Below are 17,396 nucleotides of genomic sequence, written 5' to 3'. Positions count from 1 at the left end.
ATATTCAGAGTGGAATCTGAGTTGCTGGTCCAGTCTTGCGGCGGTTTTCGCGGTTTTTCTTTTTTAGAGACGCCGTTCACGCGTTTGGCTTCTGATGTAACGCGATCCACGCAGGCGCGTGCGAAACTGCACCGAGCTGGCACCGAGTCACTCTTCCGCCAACCCCAGACTCGGTAGCTCGGTCTCTCGCGAACGGCTCTCCCCGGCGCGAGCCCTCTCTGCCCGGTCCACGCGGGCATCCAAAACCCCGAGTGCTTTCTTCCCCGTACGAATCCCCACCAACACCCAGTCTTCTGATCCATGGCCCCTCTACGTCCCTAGCGTGTGCGCTCGCGTTGCCCTCCGACGGCCACGCACGCGCCGTCATGGCTCATGCCGCCGGAGGGCAAGCCGGTCGCCAGCCCTTGCAGTATTCCGCAACCTTGGCCTTGTGCGCCTTCTTATCGTCCTCGCTGATGAAGGAAGCGTCGAACGAGTTGAGGGCGAGCTGGACGCACTCGTCAGGCGACAGGCCGCAGTCGCGCACGGTCCGCACATAGTTGGAGGCAAGAAACCCATCATATGCGCTCGCATCGCAGGCGCGGCCGGCAGCGCTGACGTTGCCCATGAAGAAGTAGGCTGGGTCGTCTGAGTTGACCGTCACCTTGACGCCCCGGCTGAGCAGCTGGCGCACGGCGTTCTCGCCGCAGAAGAAGCGCGGGTACACTTGGAGCCGGTGGTTTGAGCAGGGGCAGACAGTCAAGGGCGTCTGCGCCTTGACGAGCCGCTCCACGACGGCCGGGTCCTCGAGGCACCGCACGCCGTGGTCGACGCGCTCGATCTTCAGGTCGTCGAGCGCTTCGGTGATGTACGACGCATCCCCCTCCTCGCCCGCGTGCGCAACGCAGTGCAGCCCCGCCTCGCGCGCCTGACAAGTGAGGCGAGGTGCGCGGCGCGAAGGTGGGACGAGGCGGCGTTACGTGACGCGCCTTGTCGTACGCGGGCTTGAAGCGACCAGGCCGGAAACCGAGCTCCGCGTTGTCCATGCCCACCCCAAGGAGATCGGGCGTGTACACGGGACTCTTGACTTCCATGTACGGCCTCGCGTCCTCGAGTACCTGCAGCGCCTCCTCGACTGAGCGGTCGCGAAGGAAGCAGAGGATGAGCTTCCCGTCGACGCCCAGCGTCTTGCGGCCCTCCTCAAGCGCCTTTGTCAGGCCGGTGATCACCGTCTTGAACTCAAGGATCTTTTCGCCGACTCCGTTCGGATTGAATTTGCCCCCCGCCTTCCCTTCGGGGTTGAAGCCCTCGGCGGTGACGCCCGACACGTCTGTGTAGCAGTGCGTCTGCGGATCAAAAAAGATCTCTGCATGCACGACGCCATTCTCGGCGGCCCGCTCGAGATAATCGTACATCATGTCGTAGAAATCCGCCTCCTTCCGCATGACGCCGGAGCACTTTCCGTACTCGATGAGGAACGGCACGAGTGAGGTGAACTCGCGGCGTGCGGCAGCGCCCTTCTCTGGATCAAAGGCGTCGAGATCAAGCCCGTTGCGCTTCGCTATGGCGTACGCTCGCGCTGGCGTGAGCGAGCCCTCGATGTGCAGGTGCAGCTCCGCCTTTGGCAACCCCGCCACAAACTCGGGCATGTGGCGTGCCGCCGCGAGCGCAGAGTCGCGATCCAGCAGTCCACTTTTGACGGCGCGCAGATCGGGAGAGCTAAAGTCCGGGCAGTCCTTGCCGAACGCAATGTTGGAGTCCCACAGGCTGGCGCGAAGCTTCTCGTCCTCGTTCCGCACGTCGGCCATGGGATCTGGCGTTTGCGTGGGGGATAGCGGACGGAAGAGTCGCTCAATCAAGTGTTAGGTAAAAACGGGAAATTTTGTTCCCCCAGCCGCCCAGCGCCGGCACCGCCGGCCGGCTTTTTCCAGTCCGCGCCAGTCCGCGCCCTTGTCGTGCCAGAAAGAAAGAAAGAAAACAGACAACCCGAGGGAGGGATGGGAGGACGGCACGCCGCCACCACACAGGGATTTTAAGGAGAGGAGTGTGGTGCTAGCCGTCGCCCACCCTAACCCTTGGTCGTCTGCCTCTTTCTATCTCCCTTCGCAGTCCCTCGCCGATTCTCGCTGCAACCTTCATGCCACCTCGCGGTCGTCCCACTCTTGTCGTTCTCCCTCCTGTCGCTTCCTCCTCTGTCGCGTCGCTCTCGTCTGCCTCGTCCTGCGACGCCGCCGCCGCCTGCCGACCCCTTGTTTGGCCTGTCCGAGGGTTTCCTCTCGCACCCTACCTAGTTTCCTTTCCGTGTTTCCTGCTTGTTTCCCTACAACACCCTCTAGTTTCCTCGGGAAACCCCGGGGTAACTCCGTGGAATTCGTCATTTTGGGGGGGCTCTGAGCCGTGTCTGAGGCTGTTTTGGGGCCAAAATCGGCAAAATACCGGGTATTTTGCGGGTATACCTGGAAACCCCCGGTATACCTGGAAAATACCTGGGTATCGTGCCGATTTCCTCAATTTTGCCCCAGATTTTGCCCCAGACCAGCTCTCAGACTCAGGGAAACTCGTGAGTTTCCCGAGGGAAACTCGAGAGAAACAGAATGGAGCACCAAACACCCTCTGGTTTCCCTGGAAACTTCCGGAAACGCAAAGTGCTGGGGACCCTCTGGTTTCCCTCTGGGTTGCCGGAAACCCTCGGACAGGCCAACCCCTTGTTCTCGCGGCTTCTCCCGCCTTTCGGCGCAACTCTGCCCTCCTCGCGGCATATTTTGGCCCCTCGAGTTTATCGAGCTCATCTTGTCATGCCAGTGCTGTGAGAGATGCGGATAAAAAAAATCTTTTCCGAAAAGAATTCTTAAAACACAAGCCTCTCTCACAGCACACTGGACGACAAGGGCGCGGACTGGCGCGGACTGGCACACACACCGACTCACCTTTCTTCGAGAGCATTCGTGAGCGACTCCACGCCGCGCCGCCGACAGCCCGACGATGACGGCGCTGGCCCCCCTACGCTCTGACGGCGTTGCGTTCCTCGCCGCATCGGCGACGATGGCGGTGCTAGTCGAGGGCCTCAAGGTTCTCGCAAAGGCTGGCGTCTACCCCACCACCTTCACGCGGAAACTGCTGCACATGGCGGCCGGGCCCGTTTTCATCCTGACCTGGCCATGGTTTGGTAAGCAGCCCTCGAGCGCTGTGTGGGCGGCCGCCGTGCCCGCGTGCATGACCGCCAAGTTCGCGCTGGTTGGCGCCGGCCTCATCCAGCAGGACGCTGACGTGAAGCTGATGAGCCGTACAGGAGACCGGCGTGAGCTGCTGCGCGGGCCACTCCTGTACGGCGCCGTCTTTTGCGCCGCGACGGTCCTCGGCTTCCGCAGCGCCACCGCGGGCGGCGCGCTCATGGCCCTCTGCGCCGGCGACGGGATGGCGGATGTGATTGGCCGCCGATTCGGCCGCCGCCACAAGCTTCCGTGGTCGCCGCAAAAGTCGTGGGCGGGCTCCGCCGCCTTCACCGCCTCGGCCTTCGCCGGCTCGATGGGCGCGGTGAGCCTCTTCCACCACTGGGGCTGGTCCAGCAGCGCTGCCGCGGACCTCGCCCTCCCGCTCCTCGCAGCGAGCGTCGCCGCCGCAGCCGCAGAGAGCCTGCCGGTGCCAGAGATCGACAACGTGGTCGCACCGCTGTGCTTCGCCCTTGCCATGCGTGCCCTTGCGCCGCCCTAGTATAGCGGGCTCGCGGAGTGCAGTGAGAATGAAGAAAGGAGTGTTTAGTAGGAGTTACCGCATAGCTGGGAGGAATTGGAGCAGCTGTGGAGTGCCGTATGCACATGTGCATGCACATGTGCATGTATGTTTAAGGGTGTGGACCGTGAGTTGAGGAAATCGGGGGACGCGACCCAAGTCGCCACAGACGGTCCCGCGCCTCGCCGCTAAGTTTGCGGCACGCCCCGCACCGACTCTGTCCCGCGTTTTAGCCCTGCCCTAGGCCTAGCCCTGCCCTAGCGAAATTTTTTCACAATATCGCAACCGCGATACCGCGCGATATTTGGCGATAAAATGCGATAAATGGCGATGTTGTGCGATGCTCGCGATCACGCGAGCCCTTCACAGCACGCCTCAGCGACGCGCGTGAAGCGTTACACGTGTCAGTCCTGGGCGCCGAAAGTGCGAGAGAGGTGCTGGTGGGCGGCGGGAAAGCGCGACCGGAAAACAAAGAAATGCTCGGACCGTCACCGTCACCGCCGCCGGGGCCGGAGGGGTGCGCGATATTGCGCGAGATTGCGCGAGATTGCGCGAGATTGCGCGATATTGCGCAATATTGCGCGATATTGCGCGATATTGCGCGATATTGCGCGATATTGCGCGATACTCGGCGATACTCGGCGATCATTCACGATATACAGAAAATTTCCGCTAGAGCAATTGTTTTTTGTCCGGAGTGAAAAGTAAAACGGCACGTCGGTAGGTGGGAGGTAAGGGCTACGAGGTCTACGCCCTTATGGGAGGAGGGTCCGGTTGATCGGTTCTGGCTCTGGCGCCTTGCGCTGTCTGGTCGCAGTGGCAGTCAGTCGTGTGCTGTGGTACAGTGGCAGTCGACAGTGGTAGTCCAGAGCAACGCATGTCGCATCTCGATAGCTCAGACGCGTATGCCGCCGGTTCCTCCAAGACCAGAGGAGGCCACCGCTGCCGATCCTGGCGTCTCGAGGTGGCGCGGCTGCAGCTGTGGCCGGAGGCTCCACCGCCGCCGCCGCCGCTCGACGTCATCCACGGCTGGGTCCACCGAGGCAACGAGCGGATGCTGCGGCGCCTCCTCGAGGAGCGGCAGCCTCGCTGCGTGGTGGAGCTGGGCTCGTGGTGCGGACTGTGCACAACGCTTCTCTGCGAGGCGGCTCCACGCCTCGCTGTTTTCGCCGTGGACCTGTGGGACGCGCCGCACCTCTTGGCGACACCGTCACAGCGTGAGCAGTACACCTGCGACGCGCAGGCGATGGCCATCCTCCAGGCCGGCGAGCTGCACGCGGCCTTCCTACACAACCTGTGGCCGCACCGCACGCGCGTATTCCCGCTGCGCATGCCCACTGGCGACGGGCTGGCGGCGATCGCGCGGCTAGGAGCTCCCGTCGATCTTATCTATGTCGACGCCGACCACACCTATGCCGCGGTGCTCGCAGACTTGCGGGCGAGCGCGCGCCTCTTCCCCGACGCACTGCTCTGCGGTGACGACTGGTGCTGGGCCGACGTGCAGCTCGCTGTGGCCGACTTCGCGCACGAGCGTGGGCTCCGGGTGGTGTCGCACCCGCGCGAGAACTGGTGGTGGCTTCGGCACCCGCGCGAGGAGGCGGTCGTCGTCTGGGAGGGCGAGGACGGAGCAGGGGCCCGGGGGGCAGCGGCGAACGACGGTCGCGAGGGGTGGGACGCGTGATCGTTCAATACAAAATAAAGGCGAGAGATGAGATGGGGACGGGAGCACGACTAGCGCACCAGCCCCACCAATATATGTGCTTACACTAACGTGCGAGTGTACGTGAGATTTTACGAGCTCTGGCACTGCCACTGGCCACTGCCCCACTGGCACTGCGCACTGGGCATCGACCGGGCTCCCCGGGCCCGCCGTCTGCGCAGGCCGCAGCGGGGGGCCCTCTCGCCGAACGCGTGTCCAGCTCCGCTTGTCCGCTCGTCGAAAGATGCACATCGCGATAGGCGTTAGGCGTAAATGAGTTAACATGCACTTCGCCTTAGAGAATAGTCCCAACAAAAAATTCGTCGTGCATGGCACTCTGACTCTCGCCTACATTCATGAATGAAATCGCTCCTGACCAGCCCTGCGGACTTAGTCAGCGTTCTATCAGAGACTCTAACGATGTAGTACGAAGCCTTCATCCCTTCATCCTTCAACAAAGGGGCTTGACCTTGGCATGCACAACGATGGGGCGCATGCTCTCCATGGTCTGTGATCTCATGAGGGGCTATGATCGTGCCGAGTCGGGGACATGCTACTCTGTCAATGCCGTCGTCGCTGGTCGCAACGCGGCGTCACACCCCTGGCATTCCCGGGGCCTTGAACGTGTCGTCCGTCGGAGCATCCAGCACGACGGTGCTCTTGGAGATGCCGGCTCGCCGTTTGTACACGTCGATGAGGGCGAACGCGCCCCCGAAGGCAGTGACGCTAAAGAGCGGCACGCACGCAAGCACGACGACCCGTTCGCCCAGGTCGGCGCGGCGCTCGCTCAGGCCGGTGTCGCTCAGCAGGTCGTTCGCGGCGACGCCGACGGGGATGATCAGGTTCTGGCTCACCACAAACAGGTTCCAGCCGACGAAGAAGGCCATCGAGTTGGTGAGGAAGAAGCGCTCCATCGCCTCGCGGTCCGTCTGCATGCTCGTGTCGAGCTGGCCCGACTCGCCCGTCGCAACCAGCCAGGCGACGCACAGCAGCACCAGCGCCGCGCACAGCGCCACGTTCGCGACGATCACGCCCGCAGAAGCGGGCGGGGCGCTGAGGCTGGGGAAGGCAAAGGTGACCCAGTCGCTGCACGCGCAGCCGGTCACGTAGGCGAGCACGCTCTGCACCAGGTTGGAGAGCTCGATCGCCACCGCGCCGGCCGGCCCGAGGTGGGCGTCGATCTGCTTCTCGAGCTCCTCGAGCCGCACCGAGAGGAGCGCGCCGGCGAAGGTGAGGAAGCCGGCCGAGATGAAGGAGATGTGCCCGTACGAGCCGGCCGCCACGCCGAGGAAAAGATAGTCGTTGGCCGCGTGGTACCACAGCATCATGACGACCACGGTGAGCCCTCGAGACAGCATCGCCAGCACGTCCTCCACCCAGTCCTCCACCCAGTCGATCAGCGGCCCGCTCCCCCACTCGACCTCGGCGACGAACGGCTTGAGCAGCGTGATGAAGAGCGCGGCCGCGACCGTGCATCCGCCCGAGAAGCCGAGGTTGAGTGCGGTGCACCCGCCCGCCTCCTCCACCTCGCAGCCCGACGCGGCCCGCACCTCCGCGAGCTTGAAGAGGGCGGTGTTGCCCGCCGCCCATCCCACCACGTAGTTCATTATGCTCGGCACGAGCGGGAGCCAGAGACCGGATCGCGCACCCTTCCTGCGCTCGGCCCGCTCCATCCTGAGCTCGGCCAGGTGCTTGCACAGCCCTGTCAGCGGCAGCAACACGAGCGTGTAGAGGGCCCATGACGAGGAGGAGGCCGGAGGCGTGCACTCGATGTCGTCGTACCCCAGCCCGCAGAACCACGGCGCCATCAGACTGAAGCAGTAGATGGCGATCGTGTCCGACCAAAGCTTCGACACGACGTAGATCAAGGCATTTGCCACAAAATCGCCAACGCATTCAGAGGCCCCGCGGAGGTTGGCAGCGCACACACGGCCGCACATCGCCCAGTCAGGAGGGCATGTGCACAGCGTGACGGCAGCCGCCGCCGGCATTTTGTCCGGTGCGTCTGCTGCCACTGCTGCCGCTGCTGCCTCACGGACTGCACCTGCCGCTGCAGCTTCCGCTGCGGCGACGCCAGCAAGCACCTCGTCGTCGACGTTTGGGAGGAGGCGCTGCTGTAGAGCGAGCATCATGTTTCGACGCCGAGATTCGAGCCAGAGCTTCGAGCCGAGCAGCTTCGAGCCGAGCAGCTTCGAGCCGAGCAGCTTCGAGCCGAGCAGCTTCGAGCCGAGCAGCTTCGAGCCGAGCAGCTTCGAGTGAGCTTTTGCACGCGATATGCTCGCGATACGACTGCGTGCCAGCAATCGGCAGACTTTTTTCTTTCGCTAGAAAACAGGATTCCGCGGCACGCCGCCGTTTCTAAGCCTTTCTACAGCCCTCATCCACCCCACGCCGTGGTTTCTTAGCTCCGGCCGGCACTCAAGCCATTGCTTTGTTGGTTTTCTAAAATCTCTCTAAAGCCAGAGCCGGCCCGAAGGAGTTTTAGGTAAGAGGTAAGCTGCGGTCCGCGAGGGCGATGCCAGAGTCTGCCGCCGAGTCGGCTCTCTGGATGACGAAGACGCACACACGCCTCCATCCACTCCACTCAGAACACCGCAGACTTGGAAAGTGACAAGTGCGCGCGCCGCAGGCGAAGAGAAATTTTGAGCTGGGGCTCCCATTCACATTCGTGTCCGGCCTTTTCTCGGGGCCGCGCCTGCGGCGCGCCGTGGTTTCTTAGATTTTTTGCGGAAATCGCTCAACACGAGCTCATATATGTCATAACACGTAGAGGATCGAGGTGCACGCTACCGAAGCAGTGTCGTCCCCCCTCTCCATCATCTCACTGGGAGACGTCGGCGGTGGTGGCGGTGTGACCGATGAGCTACAACAAGAGGAACACAGGAACTCGTTTCAGCGGGGTCCGGGATAGTCAGATGCACTACCTCACTGGTCCTGAGACCTCCTTTGCGAACTTACAGTGGGTTGCGGGCATTAAGAAAGCGTCGCATTAAGAAACCACGCCGAGCGATTTCTGCAAAAATCTAACAAACCACGGCGCGCCGCAGGCGCGGCTCCGTCCGAGAAAAGGCCAGACACGAGTGTGACCACGGGCGGGAGCTCCCAGCTCGTCAAAATTTCTCTTCGCCTGCGCGGCGCGCGCACTTGGCATTTTGCAAGTCTGCGGTGTTCTGAGTGAGCGGTGTGGATGGAGGCGTGTGCGTCTTGAGTCGGTGGCAGACTGGCTGGCGGCATCGGATCCGGGACCGCAGCTCACCTCTTCCGACTATCCGGGGCCGGCTCTGAGACCTACATTGCTTGGGAGTTAAGAAACCAGAAACGGCGGCGTGCCCGCATCCTGTTTTCCGCTTTGCCGCCTTCCGTAAAAGATGTAAAGCAGCGACACGACCGCCGAGTATGATAGCGCCGCCAGAGGCGACGCCGTTGCGCTCTTTGCGCCCAAGAGCGGTAATTGTTCTCCTCGCCGCTGGAACCCTGCTCGTCCTATCATCGCGGGCTAGGGGAAACCGCCAGCTGTTCGACACGTCCTTCGACGGCAAGCTGGGCGAGTATTTGGATGGCAAGCTCGACGGTGCGATTGACGTGATTGCTTCATGGCACCGCGACCGCTATCCTGCTGGCGACAAACGAGAACGGGGCGAACTGAAGCGGCGCGCAATCACTAAAAGACACGCCGCCCCTCGCGCGCTAATATCCTTCTCCGTCACAGGATCACGATTCAGCTGGACCTGCAAGAGCCCGCCTCGTCGGGCGGCTTCTGCTTCGTGCTCGACCCACCGCCGCACGAAACCGCTACAGTGACGTGCTTGCACCGGGTGAGCGCTCGCACAGCCGGCATCCTGGACAGGCGTCCGGGACCAGTCCCCCCCACCTCCCCGTGCAGGGGGAGCCCTGCTGCCACGGTGGGAATATGTGGCAGTACAAACCGACGACGCAGATGAAATGCGGAAGCCCCAAAGTGACCCTGACGTCTATCGAGGACATTGTCTGCACGGCCGAGGGGTACGAACAGTCGGCGATGGCGTCACGAGCGCCGTTTGGTGCATCAAGAAGCCTTGAGTGGCTCGACGGATGGTGCCCTTGAGTAAGCTCGACACTACAGTGCATGCATGCATGATACAGTACGATTTATGATGTGTGTTGTGCGATGCCGGGTTCGGTTGGGAGGCGGATCGAGAGCGTACTGCGCGCGTTGCGTGGCCATGTGCGCGCGTTGCGCGGCCTGCGCGCTCAAATGGTCAAACATACCCCTCTCGCCCGATTTGGTACTTTGTTTGTGGGGTTGCCGATGCCCCCCGCGGCGCCTGTTGCGCGGTAAGGCCTGTTTTCGCTGTTGGTGTTGTGCACAGAGTAGCACAGGACTCTTTTTTTTCACTCTTGAGCGCGATTATCGGCGCATGTTTGAGTGACGTACGTGCGAGATTAGCCAAAAACTGCGGCGCCTTGCTCGCTATACTTCCCACTCGTGCTCCGAGACCGATGCAGCGCGGCCAAGCAACGGCTGAGACTCGCCGCCGCCGCTGTGTCGCCGCCCGCCGCAATTTGCCGTCGCTGACGGCCACGACGCGGGCCGATCGTCGGTGGCGTCGACTCGCGGCGAGCGGTGGTTGTTGGGCGGCGCGTGCTGCCCCGACTCGTTCGCACCTACAGTCGAAGTTCGTCCTGAGCCCGACCGCGCAGAGGGAGCGGCTTTGCCGGCGCGCCGCGGACCGGCAAAGAAGCCGAGGATGTTGGCGGCGCGGTTGAGCCAGCGAGGCGGCGGCTCCAGCCCGAGCTCGGCGCACGCGGCCGCGACCCAGTGGTGACAGTTGTGCTCCGTGATCTCGTAGTCGTCCATCGTCCACTCGAGGGTCGCGAGCGCGCGCAAGGCCTGGTGCGAGTCGTGCAGCTCCCGCTTGCTCACGCCGAGGGGCAGCCGGGCGCGAAGCGGCAGCGAAGCTGCCATCGACCGGTCGGTGTGGTACGGCGGGTGCCACGCCACGCCGCAATCCCACTCCAGCTCGCGTGACCGCCAAGCGGTGCTGGCTGCCCGCGTCACCTTTCTCGAGGCAAACGGCACAGTCACCTCCGCAACGCCGCCGCCGCCGCTCTCGTCGACGCCGCAGCTCGCGTCGCAGCCGGCGTACGACGGATCGCCGAGGTGCCCGCCGCCTAACTGCGCCAGAACGAGGGTGAGGAGCCGTCACGGTGCAGCCGCCCTCGCCCTCGCCATACACCGTCTGCCTGGCTGCCGGTCGTAGGTGTACTCGAGGCCGTCAATCTCGAGGCCCGAGTGGTAGACGCCGACCCCCATCGGGTGGCCGCAGCAGCTGTTCCAGCACGGGCAGAGATCGTACACGGTCAAGAAGGCCGCGCCCGCCTCCTCCTCCCGCCACGCCGGCAGCAGCGCCGTCACGCCGCCGTCGCTGTGCGCGGGAGGCAGCCCGCAGGGAACAGGAGACGGCGCGGCGGGCCGCCCCTCTGGCACCCGCCCGCTCAGCCACGAGGCCGAACGGCGCAGCGGCGTGGCAGGACCCGATAGTGTGCTCTTCTCCACGGGTGCGGTGCGAAGGCCTCGCGTCTTCGAGGGCGAGGCGCGGCCCTCAACGACGACGTGGCCCCTCGAGTTGAGGAAGTAGCCGCTCGTGCGCTGCCGAAGCGCCGCCGGCGTGACGTTCCGCCCAGCCCTCGGCGCGGGCGGGAGCGCGACCTGGTTTCTCCGCAGAAACCATGAGGTCTCTGGCGAGGACGTCCTCGGTCCGTTGGGCGTGCTGGCATTGCGCCGCAAGAACCACGACTGCTGGCACTGGCGCTGGACGGCGGCGTCGATGTCACCACCCTCGTCGAGCAGCCCGCGCCGGCGCCACATGTCTTGCAGCCACATCTTGGCCGCGCCAGCAGGCATTTTGTCCACGGCGCGAGGCCGGATAGAGTCGGCGCCGGGGGGGAAAGAAAGCCGGCGCCACGCTGGGTATGCCGAGGGAAGCTGCGCGGCTGATCCACTAGAGTGGATAGGGCAGCACGCTGGAGGCGCTCCACCAGTGCGTGGAGCCACTTCGACGCGCAACTGCGCAAAACCTGTAACGACCAGATGCCGGTGGGCGGGCGCACGCACGACGCAGATCGCGATTGACCTCGCTGATCTGGATGCATGCGCGCCGCTTGAGACATGGGCTAGCTCCCGGGAAACCGGGCCCACACAAGTAGGAAGTGGTTACTGAACGTGTGGGAGCAGTGTGCACAGTCTAGGGGTCCACCGTGTAAATGTGGACCCTTGTACGTGCCTGTCAGTGGACAGTGCTACCAGAATGTGGCGCGGACCTGTGAGATGTGCATGCACCCTCCGCTCCGGGGTGTGTGCACGCTGGCGAGACTGAGGGCGGGAGCCGGAGTGAGGAAGACGAGACGGGCGCGCGGGGGCTGCCACACGTGCCGGGACCGAGCCGATGGCTCGCCCCGGTGGGCGCTGGGCGGAGGACGGGACTCTGGGAGTGAGGCCGGGCGAACACACATGAGGTGTATCCGTGTACGTGCGTGGAGTACGGTGGTGTGGGTCCGTGTTAGCTCCGAGTAGAGGGGGCGTTCTGCAGTTAAGGAGAAACCCGGTACACGGAACCCTCGGAGAACCGTGTTTACTTTACGGCCCTTTCCCTGCGAACGCGCACCCCCCACAGGGCTAGGGCTCTCTAGCCCGCAACCCGATGCCAATCATCTGGCCCGCTGGGTGCGCTTCTTAGCTCCCCGACCCTGGATGTGAGGTTAATGACTGCACTCCAAGTGCTCCAAGGTCCTCCCCCCCAGCCCTAGCTTGGGATCGTGAAATCCCTGTGTGGTGGCGGCGTGCCGTCCTCCCATCCCTCCTTTGGGCTTTATGTTTTCTTTCTTTTCTTTTTTAGCTTGGGATCCCCATGTACTTTCCTTCTATACAACGCGATTAGTGTGTATGTGAAAAGGAGAGGGCAAAGAACCAAAGATACAAAAACAAAGCAAAGAAGAACAAAAGCCGCTCTCCGAAGCACCGGGCACGACACGTGCGTTGCGTGCATGTGACACGTACACGTATCTCGAGGTTCTCGAGGCTGATATCCTAGCTTTTGGCCGCATTGCCTTCTCTCTCCACACGTCTCCACACACATCACATGCCTCCCACATGCAGCGCTGATCTTCTTCACGTTACATGGACCCACATCGAAGTTCCTCCCTCCAATAAATGACCTAAGTTCCCGCCCGCCGCCGCCACGGGGCTCTGCCGGGAGCGCCCACGGTCAGCAGGGCTCGCCCGCGCTCTCGGCCGTCTGCGCTTGCGAGCACGCGGACGACACCTGGCTGAGCGGGACGACGATGGTGTTCGTCTGCGGAGACGGGCTTGGGCTGCCCTGCCCCTCCTGCTCCCCCTCGGGGTTCTCTCCTCCGTCCAGAAGGGAGAAGTCGTCCTCGTCCCCGATGCTCGCCTCCCATTCGGAGAAGGTTACACTGCGGCAACCGCCCTTGGGGCGAGTCCGGTGGGCCGCCACCGACGCGGAACGTCGCACGGCGCGCCATGCCTTGGCCACCTGCGCCATGCACGACCACGGCGTCGTTGTCGCCGGCGGCTTGAGCGGGCCGCAGCAGCCCGAGTCGCGCCGCGAGCGCGATTCCTCCAGCGTGCATCCCGTCGTCCGGCGCTCAGGAGCGTCCTCCGCGAGCAGGAAGAGCGAGCCGCAACTCTGGTACGATAGCCGGGCGAGCTTGGTCCACGCGTCGGCAGGCAGCTGCCATTTGATGCAGCCAGCCTGCTCGTGAGCGACGTCGACGTGGGCGGAGCAGGTCCTGCGGGGCGAGGAGGCGGGCGAATAAGCCACACCGCACACCGCACACCGCACGCACTGCGCCTCGTCGCCCGCTTATGGCTCAATACCGCAGATGCTATACCGGTCCATACTTCCCGCCACCTCATGCATGCACTCGCGCGTCATAGAGAGTTAGGGCAGACATGATGCTCGCCGTTCAACCTACACTCATCTCGCTCTCCCGGCTGGCGCTAAAGCCGTACCCCGCCCATCTCCGTGATCATCACCACGCTCTAAGCATGGCCCGCTGAAGAGCACACGAGAGGTGAAGCGCACCCAGACGGCCGCGAATCGTCGAGCCTCATTTCAGGTCTCTCTTGGTCCTTTTAGCTGTTCCTTGGGCTTGGCCGTGACTGGATAGAGCGGATTGGAAAAAAATTCGGGCGCGCCGCATATTAAAATGGTCCAAGGGTGTCGCTACCTCTCAGCGCAGCGAACGCATGTGCGTGTGTGAGAGAGATCAGACGGCTGAGCTTTCGCCGCCGGAGCAATAACCGCTGCGGGGCGGCGCCGGGCGCCCCTCCCCTCCTCGCCGCCGCCCCTCCCCCGCGCTCTTGGCAGTGTCTGGCCGGCAGCCTCGGGGGCGGCGACCCGACCGAGGCCGCGCCCCGGCCTCGCGCGGCTCAGCGGTTGAACATGAGCGTGGCGCCAAACCTGGGCGGCCTGCCCGCCGGGGTGGTGTCCACCTCCGCGGCGACAGTCAGCTGGGCTGCCTCCCTCTCCATCTGCAGCGCGAGCGCGAGCAGGCCGTTGGAGGCGGTGCGGCCGCGCAGCCGCACTCCGCGCGCCACCTGCTTGCTCCCTCCCATCGACAGCACCCGCTCGCCGCGAGGGGTCACCTCGAGGGGCGGGGCGTGAGTCGGGCCGAGGGTGAGGGCGGGGGGCCAACGGGGCCAAGGGCAGGGGCCAGGGCGGAGGAGTCACCTCGAAGGTGGCGTTGAGGGCGTCGCCTCCGCCCAGCTGCTGGCAGGCGGAGAGGGAGCCGCTCACGCCGTTGGGCGAGCCCGCCCGCGGCCGCGTCACCTCTGCGGTGACCGTGCCGATCCGAGTCGGCATCGAGCCGTCAGCCGTCGGCTCGGCCTGCGTGTACTCGACGGCAAACTTGGAGCCGCCCCACGCGCCGGGCAGGCCCCAAGCGTTGGCGCCGAGCAGCAGCTGCGAGTCCTCCCCAAATGGCTGGAGGGGCAGCAGCAGCTCCGCCGAGAGCTGCCCGCCCAGGTTGGCCGAGCCGATGATTGCGCCGATCGGGCTCATGAGCACGCTCTGCATTGCGCCGCCCGCGAGGCCCTGAGGCATGAAGGCGAGCTGCGTGGTGAGCTGCAGGAAGGGCAGCGGCATGAAGCCCTCGAGTGTCGTCTGCAGCACGCCCTGCGACACCACCTCCGCCTTGAGCGCGCCGAAGCGTGTCCCGTAGGTCAGACCCGACTGGAGCATGCCGTTGCCGTCGTCAGCCAGCATGCCCATCCCGCTCAGGCCGAGGCCCTCCCGCAGGCCGAGGCTGACCATCGCGAGCCGCTGCGGCGTGGTCGCGTTTATCCACTCATTCAGCTCGCCCTTGAACATCGGCAGCGACGGGAAGCCGGGCTCGTCCAACGGCGGGCCCATCATCTGCTCCTCTGCCGCAGCACCACCCGCGCCAGCGCCACCAGGCCCGTCGGGCGCCTCGGCGCCCGTCATGCCGGCCGCCATGGCCGGCGCGTCCGCCATATGTGTGTTGTGTATGCTCTGTGTATATCCGCGCGCAGTGGGGCGAGCACAGGTATGTTTTCTTTTTCCAGAACTTCGAACGAACTACAACACCAGGGCAGAAGGCTCGCCGCACGGCGAGATAAGCAACGCGGGCCTCAAACCCCTGTCTCGCATCCCGTTACAGTACCTCGGGCGGATTGAGGTACTGGGCGCCGTCAAACTCCTTCAGGTTCAACTCATTCTCCTCGGCCATCTGGGCGCGGGCCTTTGCCAGCGGCTCGGCCGGCATGATCGCGAGGAATTTGTCGATTGCCGTCGAGACCGAGGCGAGCGCCGCCAGGACGAAGCGCGTCTGCTCGGGCGTGAGCGAGTTGGCCTTAAGATCCTGCGGAAAGTACTCGAGGATCTGGTTGAGCCCCTCGACGGCGGTGTTGCCGTACGTCGTGGCCTGCATCACCTGGTCGCGCGGCGCAAACGCGGACGCCTTGTTGAAGCGCGTCGCAAAGTCCGAGTTCTCGAGCATCATCCGCGTCGCACGCTTGATGTTGAGCCGCTGGAGGTCCCGATACTTTCCGGTCTTGACGAGCCGCGACTCCTGCATCGTCGACTCCTGCACTCGCAGGAGCGCGTACAGCTCCTCCTGCAGGTTGATGCTCGCGCGTCCATCCTTGGGCGCAGCACTGGCCGGCGAGGCGCAGCCAGCGAGCGCTGCGAGCGCCGCTCCGACGAGCGCCTCGCGCCGAGACGAGCGCGGCGCGCACGCTGCGGCGCTGCTGTGCGAACGCACTCGCACAGGACACGGAGCAAGAGCGCTCGCGGCGGGCAGACTGAGCAGTAACAACGCAAAGCACCTCACCATTTTCGAGGAGCCAGCAAAAAGAATCCCCCTCCCGCACGATACATGGCATGCCGAGCGCGGGTCAGGCTGGGCACAAGCCGCGGGCGGCGCGGGCGCGGCGGCCGCGGCCGCGGCGGCGGCGGCGGCGAGGTCAAGAGCAACAAGAAGGACTGGGCGAGCGTCGCCCGCGGAGCCGCACGCTCCCCCTACGACGGCGGTCCACGCCTCGAGTCCAACGAGCCCTCGCTATACGAGGGGAGCGACGAGGAGCTCTAGGAACGGCCGCCGAGCCCTTCCCGCAGCGCATCCCTAGCAGCGCAGCGGGCAGGGCGGCTCGCGCAGCGCGCGCGATCGCGCAAGCAGCGCGCGCGAGCGAGCGAGCGAGCACACACACACACACACACACACACACACACACACACACACACACACACACACACACACACACACACACACACACACACACACACACACACACACACACACACACACACTCCTACCTCCCCAGAAATCCCGAGGAGGCGCACAGCGCCTAGATATGTCTTGTGTTGCTGTGTGCTGCACGCCCTGCGAGCGGGGCGGGGTGCGCACTGACCCTCTGTGTTCGTGTGCGTCGCCCATCTCTCCCTGGAGATGACTGCTCTATTTATTTATTTATTATGGACTGGCGCACCAATAAAAAGAAAAAAGCGTGCGAGAACGAATCGCGGACGCCTGACAAGCTCGCGTCACCTCCGTGAAGGTGATGGCATGCACAGCCCTGCCCTACGGGGTGTGGACCCTGAGTTGACCAGGGGTTGTGCGCCGGGCCCTCCTGCTCGGCTCCAGCGAGTAGACAAGTCTTGTCACTAACAGAGTAGAAGGACCTGACCTCGGGGCCGATGTGACCAAGCGCTGGTAGCGTGGTTTAACCTCACACCCATGGTCTCACAGTGTGCCGGCAGTCGCCGAGCAGTGTCGCTCACACAAGCCGCAGCACAAGTGACTGAGGTCCAGTGAGGGCGAGCCCATCGCTGTCACAGCTGTGGCAGCCGCACAGTAGGCTGTGTCAACTGTGCAGAGTGTGTGAGCAGCAGAGGAGCTGCTCTCCAGGCTTCTGTCGCAAAGAGCTGCATGCCACCGAAAGCGCTGTCGAGGTTCGCCGAGCGCGGCGCCCTGGGGTGTCGACGGGCCCCCGGGGGCGACGGGGGTGCTCTCGCGGGGGGTCCCCCCAGTCAAGGGGGTCTGGGGCGCAGCCCCAGGAAGCCCGCCGCAGGCGCCGATTTTTTCGGGCTTTTTTGACTGATTTTCATGAGGTGTTGCTACTATTTTGGGACCAGTTGAAGCCTAAAAATGGCTACAAATACAGCCACAACAGCGGCTAGTCGTGCGCTGCTACTGTGTGGCAGAGCCCATAGAGAGGGCTTTCAGGAGCACTATTCAGTTTGATCCAGCTCAACGTTGCGGAGTAGTAAGACTGTTCCGTTACCGTGAGCGGCCGGCGGCCGGCGGCGGCCGGTGCGGCACGCGGAGCACTCCGTGAGCTGTGACGGGTGCGGACGAGCGAATGAGAGGTTCCTTTTCAGCGAAAGATAGGCAGTCCTTATTCTTTAACAACACCTCTCCCACAGAGAGCGACCTCTCATTCATTCATCCGCACCCGTCACTGTTAGTG

General features: G+C 64.0%; 6 protein-coding genes across 6 annotated transcripts; 2 read left to right on the top strand and 4 right to left on the bottom strand.

Annotated features, from left to right (window-relative positions):
* Nucleotides 1-370: 370 nt before the first annotated feature.
* Nucleotides 371-1,628, bottom strand: EMIHUDRAFT_310779 (hypothetical protein; the record flags this gene model as incomplete). Its single annotated transcript, XM_005770242.1, has 4 exons — nt 371-487; nt 527-907; nt 960-1,226; nt 1,308-1,628. 4 exons carry the CDS (start codon nt 1,626-1,628, stop codon nt 371-373), a joined length of 1,086 nt encoding a protein of 361 aa, XP_005770299.1.
* Nucleotides 1,629-2,868: 1,240 nt separating this feature from the next.
* On the top strand, nt 2,869-3,760 carry EMIHUDRAFT_436338 (hypothetical protein). The gene has a single exon (XM_005770241.1). It carries the CDS (start codon nt 2,962-2,964, stop codon nt 3,688-3,690), a length of 729 nt encoding a protein of 242 aa, XP_005770298.1. The 5' UTR covers nt 2,869-2,961; the 3' UTR covers nt 3,691-3,760.
* An 825-nt stretch (nt 3,761-4,585) lies between these two features.
* Nucleotides 4,586-5,389, top strand: EMIHUDRAFT_209892 (hypothetical protein; the record flags this gene model as incomplete). Its single annotated transcript, XM_005770240.1, has 1 exon — nt 4,586-5,389. The coding sequence occupies one exon, from the start codon at nt 4,586-4,588 to the stop codon at nt 5,387-5,389; it is 804 nt and encodes a 267-aa protein (XP_005770297.1).
* A 4,468-nt stretch (nt 5,390-9,857) lies between these two features.
* On the bottom strand, nt 9,858-11,291 carry EMIHUDRAFT_102542 (hypothetical protein; the record flags this gene model as incomplete). Its single annotated transcript, XM_005770239.1, has 3 exons — nt 9,858-10,051; nt 10,118-10,558; nt 10,622-11,291. 3 exons carry the CDS (start codon nt 11,289-11,291, stop codon nt 9,858-9,860), a joined length of 1,305 nt encoding a protein of 434 aa, XP_005770296.1.
* Nucleotides 11,292-12,339: 1,048 nt separating this feature from the next.
* On the bottom strand, nt 12,340-13,529 carry EMIHUDRAFT_436337 (hypothetical protein). Its single transcript, XM_005770238.1, has 2 exons — nt 13,492-13,529; nt 12,340-13,195 (listed from the first exon to the last, which is right to left on the bottom strand). The coding sequence occupies exons 1-2, from the start codon at nt 13,518-13,520 to the stop codon at nt 12,652-12,654; spliced, it is 573 nt and encodes a 190-aa protein (XP_005770295.1). The 5' UTR covers nt 13,521-13,529; the 3' UTR covers nt 12,340-12,651.
* A 71-nt stretch (nt 13,530-13,600) lies between these two features.
* On the bottom strand, nt 13,601-14,946 carry EMIHUDRAFT_436335 (hypothetical protein). Its single transcript, XM_005770237.1, has 2 exons — nt 14,137-14,946; nt 13,601-14,051 (listed from the first exon to the last, which is right to left on the bottom strand). Exons 1-2 carry the CDS (start codon nt 14,920-14,922, stop codon nt 13,839-13,841), a joined length of 999 nt encoding a protein of 332 aa, XP_005770294.1. The 5' UTR covers nt 14,923-14,946; the 3' UTR covers nt 13,601-13,838.
* Nucleotides 14,947-17,396: the final 2,450 nt, after the last annotated feature.

Source organism: Emiliania huxleyi, assembly GCF_000372725.1.
Source record: "Emiliania huxleyi CCMP1516 unplaced genomic scaffold EMIHUscaffold_40, whole genome shotgun sequence".
In the NCBI taxonomy this organism is placed as follows: Eukaryota; Haptophyta; order Isochrysidales; family Noelaerhabdaceae; genus Emiliania; species Emiliania huxleyi.
Note: the sequence above shows the minus strand (reverse complement) of the source record. Positions and strands in the feature narration are given on the sequence as shown.